This window comes from Vipera berus (genome assembly GCF_964194415.1).
Source record: "Vipera berus genome assembly, chromosome: 5".
In the NCBI taxonomy this organism is placed as follows: domain Eukaryota; kingdom Metazoa; phylum Chordata; class Lepidosauria; order Squamata; family Viperidae; genus Vipera; species Vipera berus.
The window spans coordinates 86,839,069-86,852,447 of record NC_138207.1 but is presented as its reverse complement, the minus strand read 5'-3'; the positions used below and the strand labels follow the sequence as shown (position 1 = coordinate 86,852,447).

The 13,379-nt window shown below is 44.5% G+C and overlaps 1 protein-coding gene across 2 annotated transcripts in view; it reads left to right on the top strand.

Moving 5' to 3' along the window:
• DNAJB12 (DnaJ heat shock protein family (Hsp40) member B12) overlaps positions 1-13,379 on the top strand; it is a 40,783-nt gene that overhangs the window by 11,546 nt on the left and 15,858 nt on the right. For both annotated transcript variants that reach the window (XM_081328224.1, XM_081328223.1), the window contains exon 4: positions 12,374-12,553. In XM_081328224.1, the coding sequence (XP_081184350.1) occupies positions 12,374-12,553 (180 nt within the window). The remainder of the gene's footprint in view (positions 1-12,373; positions 12,554-13,379) is intronic.

Genomic DNA, 13,379 nt, shown 5'->3' with positions numbered 1-13,379 from the left:
GCAAAGTTTGAAGACCTGTCAGAATCCATTTATATTTCATTTCTAACTATCTCCTCTGAGCTAAAACCAAATCTTACCTTCCTCTGGATTGTGCCATATTCCCAAGGGGGAGAGGGAATAGGCATGCGGGCTTTATTGGTTTCACTTCCTCCACTAATGTAACCTTTTGTTTATTCGCCTTGTCTGCTATCCATTACAATGTAACAATATCAGGTATCTCTCTGAACTTTTTCTCCTTTACCAGGCAACTAGAAAAAGGGGTGGGGGAAGAGACACAAACCTCCGGGATCTGGTTTATTTCTCCAAAGGAGGTGTGAAGAGCTGTGGAATGATCGTGCTGCAAACGGAATCGGATTGACATTATTTTTCCTTTCCCATGATGGACTTACCACCTGGAGATTGGCCGGTCGGGAACTACCTGGATGAGCTGTGGGATGGGGTTTGCTTGGGGACACTTTAAAAATATCGATCTGTGAGGGAATCTCTCAGATCCTGTCTATTATGCCTGCTATCTCCTATTTATTAGTAAAAGTTCCTGCTTGGAAAAAACTGTCTCCAAGCATTCTACTTTCTTAAGATGTGGGTGAAGTAGGTCCTGTCATTAGACAGGATCTGCATTAATAGTCAACCTGGAAGGAAGAAACTTACCGGGGGACTTTGCAAAAAATACAGTGTCTAGCGACTAGGCAGGGAAGGAAGAAAGCCCTATGGAAAGGGAACTTCCCCCCCCCGACCGAGATCCCACCAGCTATCGGGATCCGAAATGTCATATTCCTCAAGAAGTGGTGGAGATGTGTGACCACAAACCTCGGTGGTTGATGGGCGTTGGAAGAAAAAGCGAGTGGTAAAAGGTATTGAGAAAAGTGACCCTGATACGGGGCATCCACCGACCCGAATGGAAGCAAGAGATGGAGAAATCCTTGCACGTTAGCAAAGAGGAAGGGAGTTATGCACCACACTCAGACTGGATCCTAGAGAAAGCTATTGACCTGATGAAAAAAAACCCTCGGCTCTCTAAGGGAGGAAAAACCTGAGTCCCGCAGCCACACCAGCGCCTGGACCTGCAGCTGGAGAGACACGGGGGGGATTCGGAACCTGTAGTCCCGGAGACATCCACTGAACAAGTAGCTACCACCTCAGCAGCCCCCACTCCCCACCAACCCGCAGATGGTGATCAGGATGGGAGGCAATACTGCCAGTGGTGAAGGTACTGATCCATTCAAAGACTCCTGCCGCTGGAAGCAAAATTGAGGGGGGAGCTGCCACGCTTGGGGTTTTTCCTAACCCAAGTCCTTAGTTACATGGAAGAATACAGACGGGACATCCCCAGTGACAAAGCCCGCATCCGTATCGTGCATTCCACCCTGGATGGACCGGCCGCAGACTGGGTGGTGAACCTGCATGATTCCAACGCCCCAGAGCTTAACAATTTCAACTGTTTCATGTCATTTTTGAGAAGGCGATTCGAGGACCCCCTGGCTGATTGCAAGGCCCATGAGAGAATCAAAACGGTGAGGCCGGGCAGACACCCTGTGGCTGAATATACACAAGAATTCCAGGCCATTGCCAACAAGCTGAACTGGCCGGAAGACATCCTCCTTAGCCATTTCAAAGATGGTCTAAACTACGACCTGTATGATGCTTGCCTGCCTCGAGGGGACCCACACCACCTCTATGACTGGTATGTCCTGGCAGAGAAGGTGGAGATAGACCTACTGAAGAGGCACCGCCGAGGAAAACCATGGGCCTACCTGCCCCCTGAGCAGACGTGTGAGCCAGTGAAACCACCGGCTATGGCTAAGAAGTCAACGGGCTGTTTCAAATGCGGGAGAGAGGGCCACCGTGCCACAGAATGTAGCTCAAAAGCCCCTCAGCACAAATCAGACCCATCACTGGCCAGGAGATCAGGGAAGTTCCCAGCCAAACCAAAAGAACCCACCATGAGGGCGATAGAGGCTGTAGAGTCCCCAACCCCTGCCAAGGAAAAAGGGAACTCCAGCCTACACCGCAGGGGCGGTGGACACCTCAGAGGACAGTTCAGAGGGCGAACCCCTGGTATGGATCCATTCCACCCATCCTCAAGACAGTGACTATATTAGCTCCCTCCATGCCTGAAGCTGTCAAAGTGAAAGCCTTAGTAGACTCTGGCTGCATCTGCTGCCTCATTAGCCCGACGCTAGTGGGGAACCTGGGCATTCCGGTGAGGAGACTAAAGCAACCAATCTCATTTGGCCAGTTAGATGGTTCCATAACGGGGGGGTGCCAGCTACCCTAGCAACCTTACCAGTCCAACTGTCCCCGGGGAACCATGAGGAAGATATATCATTTATAGTGACCCCAGGCATGGAATGCCCAGTGATCTTAGGGCTGGAATTGTTAAAGAAATGGAACCCCTGGGTAAATTGTAGGACAGCATAACTCAATTCCTGGAGGGGGATCGTGCGAACTTAAAACCCCAAAGGCTCCCACCAACCCTACGAGTGGAGAAAGCATCAGTGGGAGAAGAGAAGGGGTTATTAGAAATACCGGAAGAATACCGGGACCTTGCTGAAGTTTTCAGCGAGGAACGGGCAGATGAGCTCCCTCCTCACCGACCCATGGAGTGTGCTATAGAAATCAAACCCGGGGTAAAACTCCTGAAGCCCAGGCTGTACTCCGTGAGCCCTAAAGAGATGGAGGAGATGGAAAGATTCATAAATAAAAACTTAGAAAGGGGATTTATTGAACCTGCCAAACCCAAAGTGGCCGCCCCGGTCCTCTTTAGGGAGAAGAAGGACGACACTTTATGTTTATGCGTGGATTACCGCACCCTGAATGCAATTAGTGAAAGTAACCTGTATCCCCTACCTGTCATGAAGGACATGTTATCCCACCTATCGAAAGGAAGTATTTTTTACCAAACTAGACCTAAGAGAAGCGTAATACCGTGTTAGGATCAAGGAAGGGGATGAATGGAAGACCGCATTTAATTGTTCAATGGGATGCTACCAATTCAAAGTTTTGCCGTTTGGACTACAAGCGCCCCCCACAGTTTTTATGCAATTAATCAAGTGCTAAGAGAGCACCTATTTAAGGGAGTCCTGGTTTACTTAGATGACATCCTTATCTTCACCGAGTCCAGAGAGGAGCATATTAACCTAGTCAGAGCTGTTTTTTAAAAATTGTGGGCTGCCCACCTATATGCCAAATTATCGAAATGCGAATTCCACCAGGAAAGAATAGACTACCTGGGGTATCGCATATCCCTACAGGGCATCGAAATGGACTCCAAGAAAGTCAGGGCAGTATTAGAATGGGCACCCCCCCCCCCGCACAAAGAAGCAATTACAAAGTTTCCTGGATTTTGCAAGCTTCTACTGCCAATTCATCCCTTTGTTCGCCCAAATAGCGCTGCCCCTCACGAAGTTGTTAAAAATGAAGGGCCCCCCCAGTGAAATCCAGCCAGCCACTGTAATGGACAATGGAATGCCAAGCAGCATTTGAGAGGTTAAAGAGACTTTTTTCTGCCGAACCCGTACTGAGGCACCCGGACCCGGATAAACCTTTTGCAGTACAGGCAGACGCAAGCAATGTGGCAGTGGGAGCTGTATTATTACAAGAAAATTATGATGGGGCACTGCAACCGTGTGTATATATGTCCAGGAAACTCACTGAGACAGAACAACGCTGAGCTGTGTGAGAAAAGGAGGCTTACGCTGTGAGGTGGTCATTACTTATGTGGCATCATTTCCTTGAAGGAAATAAAATCCCCTTCCAGGTCTGGACATACCACAAAACTTGGAAGTGCTATAAACACCTAGAAAACTCACTCCTAAGCAAGGGCGCTGGTCTCAGCACTTTCACCAATTCTGTTTCACACTTAAACACTTGCCGGGGGGAAAAGAATTTCCTGGCAGATGCACTGTCTTGCATGCCCCAATACAACAGCACATGGGCCACCGACTCTAAACCACTTATGCCCAAACCACAGCTGACAATGCCAGTAACCACCAGGGCCTAAGCTAAAATAAAGCCGTCGCTGGGTAGCCAAACTGGAATCGAATTCTGAAAGACTTTGGAAACAGATGAATGGTTTCAGTAAAATAGACGTGTGCACAAAGACGGGGTGCCCTGGATGGGGGAGAAGTTATATATACCAGCCACCCAGAGGGTGAATTTCATGCAGTTGTGCCATGATACAAAATCAGCAGGGCATTTTGGATTTGTAAAAACTTTACATTTAATTAAAAGGCAATTTTGGTGGCCATCCATGAAATAGGACATAGAAAGCTACGTGGCCAGCTGCCCAACGTGTGCAATGGCTAAGAGGTTGCAAGGGAAGTCGCCTGGACTGTTACAACCAGCGGCGAACCCCTCAGCTCCCTGGAAAGAAATATCCATGGATTTTATAGTGGAATTACCAGAAAGCAATGGAAACACTGTCATCTGGGGAGTTACGGATTTGTTTTCCAAACAAGTGTACTTTATCCCTTGCCAAAAGATTCCCACCGCAAAAACCTTAGCAAAACTATTCATGCAGCACATTTACAGACTGCATGGGGCACCGCAACACATCATATCTGATAGAGGAGTGCAATTTATGTCAAAAGTTTGGAAGGAATTTTTATCCCTCTTAGGAACCACTCAGGGACTGTCATCTAGTCATCATCCTCAAGGGAACAGCCAATTGGAATGCTCTAACTCAGTAATTGAGCAATACTTAAGATGCTTTATTAATTTCCAGCAAACAAATTGGACGGACCTATTCCCTTTCGCAGAAGTTGCTTACAATAACGCAGTCCACTCCAGCACAGGCTACACTCCTTTTCAAATAGCCACTGGTCAAAGTTTCAACCCTATGCCAGAACTAATCCCAAATGAACCGGAAATCCCATCACTGAAAGAATGAATTGCACAATTGGAAAACACCTGGCCAGTGGTTAGGAAAGCTTTAGACGAAGCTTGACAAGCATAGGAGAAATGGTATATTTATCCACAAATACCTAAAATCCCTACAGTCCTGTAAAAAACGTGGGCCAAAATATATAGGACTTTTTCCATTTAAAAGAATTATAAACCCAGTAACAGTAGAATTAGAACTACCCAAAAATCTTAGGCAAATACACCGAATTTTTCACTGCAGTTTGCTGAAAGGAGATCAATAGTCACCCTTACAGCCAACCCCCCCCCACTTTCAATCATGGTTGAAAGAGAACAACACTTCGAGGTAAAAGAAATCCTAGATTCTAGAAGGTATCACAGAGCAACTCAGTACCTAGTAACATGGAAATACCTTCCCTCCACAGAAAACGAGTGGGTCCATAAATGTCACGTCAGAGCACCGAAACTGCTAAAGAAGTTTCATAAAGAATACCCCAACAAACCAGGCTAACATCTATATTTTGTTTCCTCTACAGGTGGATCTCTCCTATTTTTAAGGGGGCCAGGATGTCAGAATCCATTTATATTTCATTTCTAACCTTAACCTTTAGACCAGGGGTCTTCAGATTAGGCCCTTTTATGAGTTGTATACTTCAACTCCCAGAATTCCTCAGCCAGTGTGCCTGGCTGAGGAATTCTGGGAGTTGAAGTCCACAACTCATAAAAGGGCAAAGTTTGAAGACCTGTCAGAATCCATTTATGTTTCATTTCTAACAATCTCCTCTGAGCTAAAACCAAATCTCACCTTCCCCTGGATTCTGCCATATTTCCAAGGGGGAGAGGGAATAGGCATGCGGGCTTTATTGCTTTCACTTCCTCCACTAATGTAACCTTTTGTTTATTCGCCTTGTCTGCTATCCATTACAATGTAACAAATTGCTTTCTATACTAGGCATCTGTCTGAACTTTTTCTCCCTTAACGGGCAACTAGGAAAAGGGGTGGGGGAAGAGACACAAACCTCCGGGATCTGGTTTATTTCTCCAAAGGAGGTGTGAAGAGCTGTGGAATGATTGTGCTGCAAACGGAACCGGATTGACATTATCTTTTCTTTCTCATGATGGACTTACCACCTGGAGATTGGCCGGTCTGGAACTGCCCTGATGAACTGTGTGTGTGTGTGTGTGGGGGGGTTTGCTTGGAGACACTTTAAAAATATCAATCTGTGAGGCAATCCCTCAGATCCTGGCTATTATGTCTGTTATCTCCTGTGTCTTAGTAAAAGTTCCTGCTTGGAAAAAAATGTCTCCAAGAGTTCTACTTTCTTAAGATGTGGGTGAAGTAGGTCCTGACAAGACCCCTGCATTAGACCAAAGGGGCTGTACTTTTTGAGCAATAATACTGAAGGGTTAATTGCAGCCATGAAATTGCGAAGTTGTATCAGGATTTGGATCACAGCAATGGACCTGTGTATTCCCTTTCAGGTTTTAGACTTAGCTTCCAACTCTTAGTTGGAATCAGATTAAAACTGCCCTTGTCTAGACATCCGCAGTATATCTAGCACAAAACTAACATTGCACAGGTTTCTTCACTTGTAGACTTTATATTGTTATGTTTATTGAAGGATTTTCCAAGATCCATATATCACAACTGTGATGCATGAACTAAATAACACTTTAGCCTCTTTTACTGGACCACCTTCCAGTTTATCTTGAGCTAAGTATGTTTTATTCCTCTTGTTAGTCTTTCAAGAGTTTAGTATTCTTTCTCTGGAAATGGCTTGGTTAATATTGTTCAGTCACTGAAGTCAGTTGATCCTTTTCCATTTTGCAGTGCCAGATCATAATGGTGTTATTTTACTGTTTTGTTGTTGTTAGTTGCGAAGTCGTGTCCGACCCATCGCGACCCTATGGACAATGTTCCTCCAGGCCTTCCTGTCCTCTACCATCTTCTGGAGTCCATCTAGGCTCACACATACTGCTTCAGTGACTCCATCCAGCCACCTCATTCTCTGTCGTCCCCTTCTTCTATTGCCCTCAATCTTTCCCAGCATTAGGCTCTTCTCCAGTGAGTCCTTCCTTCTCATTAAGTGGCCAAAGTATTTGAGTTTTAGCTTCAGGATCTGGCCTTCTAAAGAGCAGTCAGGGTTGATCTCCTCTAGGACTGACCGGTTTGATCGCCTTGCAGTCCAAGGGACTCGCAGGAGTCTTCTCCAGCACCATAGTTCAAAGGCCTCAATTCTTTGGCGCTCAGCCTTTCTGATGGTCCAACTTTCACTGCCATACATTGCAACTGGGAAGACCATAGCCTTGACTATACGCACTTTTGTTGGCAGGGTGATGTCTCTGCTTTTTAGTGTGCTGTCTAGATTTGCCATGGCTTTCCTCCCCAGGAGCAAGCGTCTTTTAATTTCTTGGCTACAGTCCCCATCTGCAGTGATCTTGGAGCCCAGGAAAATAAAATCTGTCACTACCTCCATTTCTTCCCCATCTATTTGCCAGGAGTTGAGAGGGCCGGATGCCATGATCTTGGTTTTCTTAATGTTTAGTTTCAACCCAAGTTTTGCACTCTCCTTCTTCACCTGCAACAAGAGGCTCTTTAGTTCTTCTTCACTTTCTGCCATTAGAGTGGTATCATCTGCATATCTTAGGTTGTTGATGTTTCTTCCGGCAATCTTAATTCCAACTTTTGATTCGTCTAGCCCTGCCTTTCTCATGATGTGCTCTGCATATAAGTTAAATAGGCAAGGCGACAGTATACAGCCTTGCCGGACTCCTTTCCCAATTTTGAACCAATCAGTGGTTCCGTGTCCAGTTCTCACTGTTGCTTCTTGGCCCGCATATAGATTTCTCAAGAGACAAATAAGATGGTCTGGTATGCCCATCTCTTTAAGGACTTGCCAGAGTTTGTTATGATCCACACAATCAAAGGCTTTAGCATAGTCAATGAAGCAGAAGTAGATGTTTTTCTGGAACTCTCTAGCTTTCTCCATGATCCAGCGTATGTTAGCAATTTGATCTCTAGTTCCTCTGCCTCTTCGAAATCCTGCCTGTACTTCTGGTAGTTCTCGATCCACATACTGCTGGAGTCTAGCTTGTAGAATTTTAAGCATAACTTTACTAGCATGAGAAATGAGTGCAATGGTGCGATAGTTTGAACATTCTTTGGCACTGCCTTTCTTTGGAATTGGAATGTAAACTGATCTTTTCCAATCCTGTGGCCACTGTTGAGTTTTCCAAATTTGCTGGCAAATTGAGTGTAGCACTTTTACTGCATCGTCTTTTAAGATTTTGAATAGCTCAGCTGGAATACTGTCACCTCCACTAGCTTTGTTGTTGCTCAGCTTTTCTAAGGCCCACTTCACTTCACATTCTAGGATGTCTGGCTCGAGGTCAGTGACCACCTCATTGTGATTATCAGGGACGTTAAGCTCATTCTTGTATAGTTCTTCTGTGTAATTTTGCCACCTCTTCTTAATCTCTTCTGCCTCTGTTAGGTCCCTGCCATTTTGGTCCTTTATCATGCCCATTTTTGCATGAAACGTTCCTTTCATCTCTCCAATTTTCTTGAAAAGATCTCTGGTCCTCCCTATTCTATTGTTTTCTTCTATTTCTTTGCATTGTTCATTTAAGAAGGCATTCTTATCTCTTCTAGCTATTCTTTGGAATTCTGCATTTAATTGGGCGTATCTTTCTTTTTCTCCCTTGCCTTTCGCTTCCCTCCTTTCCTCAGCTATTTGCAAAGCTTCCTCAGACAGCCATTTTGCTTTCTTGCATTTCTTTTTCTTTGGGATGGTTTTGGTTGCTACCTGTTGTACAATGTCGCGAACCTCTGTCCATAGTTCTTCAGGCACTCTGTCTATCAGATCTAATTCCTTAAATCTATTTGTCACCTCTACTGTATATTCAACAGGGATATGATTTAATTCATACCTGACTGGCCTAGCGCTTTTCCCTACTTTCTTTAATTTAAGCCTAAACTTTGCAACAAGAAGCTCATGGTCTGAGCCACAGTCAGCTCCTGGTCTTGTTTTTACTGACTGTATAGAGCTTCTCCATCTTTGGCTGCAGAGCATATAGTCAATCTGATTTCTGTGTTGACCGTCTGGTGATGTCCATGTGTAAAGCCGTCTCTTGGGTTGTTGGAAAAGAGTGTTTGCTATGACCATCGTATTCTCTTGACAAAATTCTATCAGCCTGTGCCCTGCTTCATTTTGTACTCCAAGGCCAAACTTGCCTGTTATTCCCGTTATCTTTTGGCTTCCTACTTTAGCATTCCAATCCCCCATGATGATAAGGACATCATTTTTGGGTGTTAGTTCTATAAGGTGCTGTAGGGCTTCATAGAACCGGTCAATTTCATCCTCTTCAGCACTGGTGGTTGGGGCATAGACTTGGACTACTGTGATATTGAATGGTTTGCCTTGGATTCGAACTGAGATCATTCTGTCATTTTGAGGATTGTATCCCAGTACTGCTTTTCCTATTTTCTTATTGACTATGAAGGCTACTCCATTTCTTCTGAGGGATTCTTGCCCGCAGTAGTATACCTGATGGTCATCTGAATTAAATTCACCCATTCCTGTCCATTTTAGTTCGCTGATACCTAAGATGTCAATGTTTAGTCTTGTCATCTCTTGTTTGACCACGTCCAGCTTTCCTTGATTCATGGATCTTACATTCCAGGTTCCTATGGAGAAAAAATCTTTACAGCATCGGACTTTCCTTTCACCACCAGACATATCCACAGCTGAGCGTCCTTTCGGCTTTGGCCCAGTCGCTTCATTCTTTCTGGCGCTACTAGTACTAGTCCTCTGCTCTTCCCCAGTAGCATATTGGACGCCTTCCGACCTGAGGGGCTCATCTTCCAGCGTCATATCGTTTTGCCTTTTAGTACTGTCCATAGGGTTTTCATGGCAAAGATACTGGAGTGGTTTGCCATTTCCTTCTCCAGTGGATCACGTTTTGTCAGAACTCTCTGCTATGACCTTTCCGTCTTGGGTGGCCCTGCACGGCATAGCTCATAGCTTCATTGAATTACGCAAGCCCCTTCGCCACGACAAGGCAGTAATCCATGAAGGGGTTTTACTGTTTAGGCCTTGCTTAAATTAATCATGCTTCTTAGTTTTGCAGGATGCACCCATGTAAGCCAAATTCTGCACGTAGATAGTTTTGACATGTTTTCAGTAGCTGTATTGTTAATAAATAACAAGAATGTAAGAATACACCTAGCTCTGATAAAATGGAAATATCATATTTTACATTTTTAGCACGTTGTATTTTGAAGTTTCAGGCTTCTGTTCCCTTTTAGAATTCCTTTCCAGTTAAACCATGGCCTTGATCACTGAGAGGCAAACAAAATTAATAAGTCTTACCACTCCATTGAAAACTATTAGACCAAACATGAGATGAGTTTGCATTGAATGTAGGCATATATCTCTTAAAGATAGGTTTGTTCTTTTTTAATTAAATATTACGTAGAATTTCTTTTACACAGGTACTTAATCCCTGGCATTTTTCATGTTGACTGTTCTTAACTTTTGTGGTTATAGCTTATTGCAGATTTATTCCTCTTCTAGTTATGCTTTTTTTTTGGTAATGCTGCGAGGCTGTCAGTATTATATTACTGTGTTTTAGCAATATTGTGCTTAATCATGGAAGCATAAGTCTGAACATCTGATAATTACGGATGGGAACTGAAGTTGACAGTTTTGTACAAATGGGAGAACTAATTTGAGGAATAAAAATATTAAATATAGGGGAAAAGAAATATAATTTATATTAGCAATGAACCTGAAACCAAAACAGACAACAACAATATGATTACAGAGATGAATTTTCCCATAATAATAGTAATGTTGATGGTTTCTGTGTCTCAGCTAATTAAAGATATTATATTCATCCTGAGTTCGTTTCTGTTGTATCACAGTTCTTGCCATTTATTTTACTCCGTAGCTGTTTTCATTTGCATTTCTGGTTATTCCAAGATGAAGGTATTTCCTAGAATATTTTTTTCCAAGGAAGAATATTCACTTCATGAAGTGAATCATAGTGATGTAACCAAACTGAAAGGTCAGTAGCAAAGGAAGGAAGGGAAAGTAAGAATCAAAAAGGTGCTAGAATAAAATGTAAGGGATTGGTGTGAATCTTCATTAATTGAACTTAAATCTCATTGAAATCAGTGTGAAGGGTTCCTCCCCCTCATATGTCTTACTTATTTCCCAATAATTGGTCTAGTCCGGGGGTGGGCAACCTCGGCTCTTTTATGACTCATGGACTTCAACTCCCAGAATTCCTGACTCAGGAATTCTGGGAGTTGAAGTCCATGAGTCATAAAAGAGCCGAGGTTGCCTACCCCTGGTCTAGTCTTAAGCTGTGTTTCATTTTGTTTCTGAGGAACTGCCTTTTTAAAGATTCACCAAAAGCCAACTCACTTGTGTAATAAGAAAAATCCAACACATGCTAAGATTCCACTTTTAACTAGTATTCATTTTGGAATACAGCTTTGTATACAGCTTTGGCAAGACCACTACAGAGATCATGTCTCTCAGTTATCTGGACCTCAACTTTAATACTATGCCCCATGGCAAAGTCTTGTGAGAAGGTTTCAGACCTTGCAGTCTGAAAATAATTGGAAACTGCTCATAATCTGCAGTAATGTTAAACAACATAAGAGCAGTAATAATGTGCCCTGCTAATCAGCTGATAAACGTGATGGTCATGTGACAAAATGAACATATGAAGACAGCTCCAGAAAGTAGCCAGAAGATCCAGTCTTTGCACCAGCGGATGCAGTCTTTCTATCCTCTACTTTTCCCTTGGAAATATCTTTTATTGAACAAGTTGAAGTAAGTTTCAGAAAAAAGGATGAGATGTGGTTATCATTATTTGTTACTCAAATGGTTTCCTAGATTCTCAAGATACTGTAATGTAAATGTATCGGGAATTTTTCCTCTGGGATAGCTTGCATGAAGGTCTTCGGAATGGTAGAGGCCACAGGCTGAAAGAGATGATGTTACGAGTGATAGCTTTGAGCGGAAGATGGAAGACCCTGGACATTTCCTGATTTGTTCCCTCGTAATCACTGTTACGAAGGGACGCGGTGGCTCAGTGGGTTAGGACGCTGAGCTTGTCGATCAGAAGGTCGGCAATTTGGCGGGTCGAATCCCGAGTGTCACGTAACAGAGTGAGCGCCTGTTACTCGTCCCAGCTTCTGCCAACCTAGCAGTTCGAAAGCACGTAAAAATGCAAGTAGAAAAATAGGGACCACTACGGTGGGAAGGTAACAGCGTTCCATGCGCCTTTGGCGTCTAGTCATGCCGGCCACATGACCACGGAGATGTCCTCGGACAAGCACTGGCTCTTCGGCTTTGAAACGGAGATGAGCACCGGCCCCTAGAGTTGGAAACGACTAGCACGCATGTGCGGGGGAACCTTTACCTTTTACCTTAATCACTGTTAACACATTAGCTGTTGTCAATGAATATGACTATTTTCCTTCTTTGTTACATTTCAGCCATTGGCAATGCATACGCAGTCCTGAGCAATCCAGAGAAAAGGAAGCAGTACGATCAGTTTGGAGATGCCAAAGTCAGCTCTTCGCGACACGGTCATACAGATTTCAACCGAGGCTTTGAGGCAGATATTTCCCCAGAAGATCTCTTCAATATGTTTTTTGGTGGTGGTTTCCCCTCTAGTAAGTTGTGAATTTGATGCATCTGGCTGGCAAAGGGAAGGCTCTAAAGGAAAGGGGATGCCTCCGAGTTGGCCTTTCTCCTGCTTTCTCCACGAGGATGGAGTCCAAAACGAAAGTGTGACTCGGAGAAGGCAAGATTACCATTTGTCAAGCCAGAGGGCACAGTGCTGATTGAAAGGCCTAGGCCAGCCTTTCTTGACAAGGCAGTCTTTGAAACTTCCTTAAAATTACAATGAAAATTTGATAATGTATTTAACAAACAAATACACATGTGTCCCGTCATCCACCACTAACTGGCTCACGGGGCTATCCAGCTGGATGGGATGGGAATTGCAACCAGGCCCCTCCAAAAGATCGCCCTTGTGGGGGATATTGATCTAGGTCAGGGGTGTCAAACTCAATTTCATTGAGGGCCGCATCAGCATAGCGGTGCCCTCAGGGGGCCGGGTGGGTGTGGCCTGGGTGGGCGTGGCCTGCTGGGTGGGCGTGGCTAGAGTGCGTATGGCCTACTGGGTGGGCGTGGCCAGCTCTACATTGTTCGCATCAAGGGTGCCTATGGGGGCCTGGGCAGGAGTGGGACAGATCTGAGGGTCTCTGGCAGGAGGAGGGTCTCTGGGCCAGGGCCAAGGCAGTGGGGGCCATTCCCTCGCTGTTTCCAGGATGGCTTCGCGGGCCGCATGAAACCACTTCATGGGCCAGATCTGGCCCCCGGACCTTGTGTTTGACATGTCTGATCTAGGTCTACAATGCTACGTAAGTTTCTCTTAGGTTTCACGTGCTGGACAGATAACAATATTGTTAGAAAAATGGTTATTGGAGATAGAAT